This window comes from Temnothorax curvispinosus, unplaced genomic scaffold (assembly GCF_003070985.1).
Source record: "Temnothorax curvispinosus isolate PA1 unplaced genomic scaffold, ASM307098v1 QBEX01014085.1, whole genome shotgun sequence".
In the NCBI taxonomy this organism is placed as follows: domain Eukaryota; kingdom Metazoa; phylum Arthropoda; class Insecta; order Hymenoptera; family Formicidae; genus Temnothorax; species Temnothorax curvispinosus.
In genome coordinates this window covers 1-860 of record NW_020223865.1, presented here as the reverse complement: position 1 = coordinate 860, position 860 = coordinate 1, and the positions used below count along the sequence as shown (strand labels likewise).

The following is an 860-nucleotide window of genomic DNA, read 5'->3' as shown; positions in this document are numbered from 1 at the left end:
AACAGCACCCGTTTGCGGATTTAAAATATCTCTAAGAACGGCGAAGATAACTCTTACCGTAAAATCTGTATATTTATATAAATATCTCGTTATTTTATTGCAAAGTGTTATTAAAAATGTGCAAATTAATATGAAAATTATCAACTTTAAAATATTTCTATATAAAAATGTATTCTGTCCCGCGACAAAGTATTCACTGGATCTCACGTCATTCCGTTACCCCGTTATAAAAAATTAATTATCACTCACCGACCAGATGCGCAACGGGCGGAGTTAGTCAGGCACGTAGCTCCGATGATTCTGTAACACAAAAACGAAAGATTCAAATTAAAGAGCCGCTCAAAATGACCAATGTTTCAAAAAATAATTTTTACACGCGTCTATGTCGTCTTTTAATTAGATTTACTAATGTATTAATTATTTATTTTCTGGGAAAAATCTTTACGAGAATAAACTTTTATAATATTTTAGATGGTTTTACTTTCTTAAATTATTTCTTACTTATCCGAGATAAATCGGCCCGAATAAATGGAAAAGAACTATTAATTTTAAGATAAGAAATAAAATACTTACCCCAATGTTGCTCCGCCGGGGCCCGATGCCTCCGCCAGGCCTCCTTCTCCTCCTCTCAGAATGGGGTTGTCAGGCCTCATCCTCCTTCTGTTGCACAGGACACTCACGGAACCGCTGTTCAATATTTCGCGATCGAGTACGAAGTAACTGTAATACGACGATCGCGACACTTTCGTACAGATACTCCTGGGGGCTTATTACGGTTCTCGGATTGGGTGAAAGTGACGAAAGTGAGTAGTCTTCACCCAAGTACCGTTGATCTCACCTAATAAAAATACGAAATTATT

The 860-nt window shown here is 36.7% G+C and overlaps 1 protein-coding gene across 1 annotated transcript in view; it reads right to left on the bottom strand.

The window, feature by feature from the left end:
• LOC112464325 (protein neuralized-like) overlaps positions 1-653 on the bottom strand; it is a 2,413-nt gene extending 1,760 nt beyond the window's left edge. The window contains exons 1-2 of the mRNA XM_025031268.1: positions 574-653; positions 250-300 (exon numbers count right to left, since the gene is read on the bottom strand). Of these exons, the coding sequence (XP_024887036.1) occupies positions 250-300; positions 574-653 (131 nt within the window). The remainder of the gene's footprint in view (positions 1-249; positions 301-573) is intronic.
• Between the last annotated feature and the right edge of the window lie 207 nt (positions 654-860).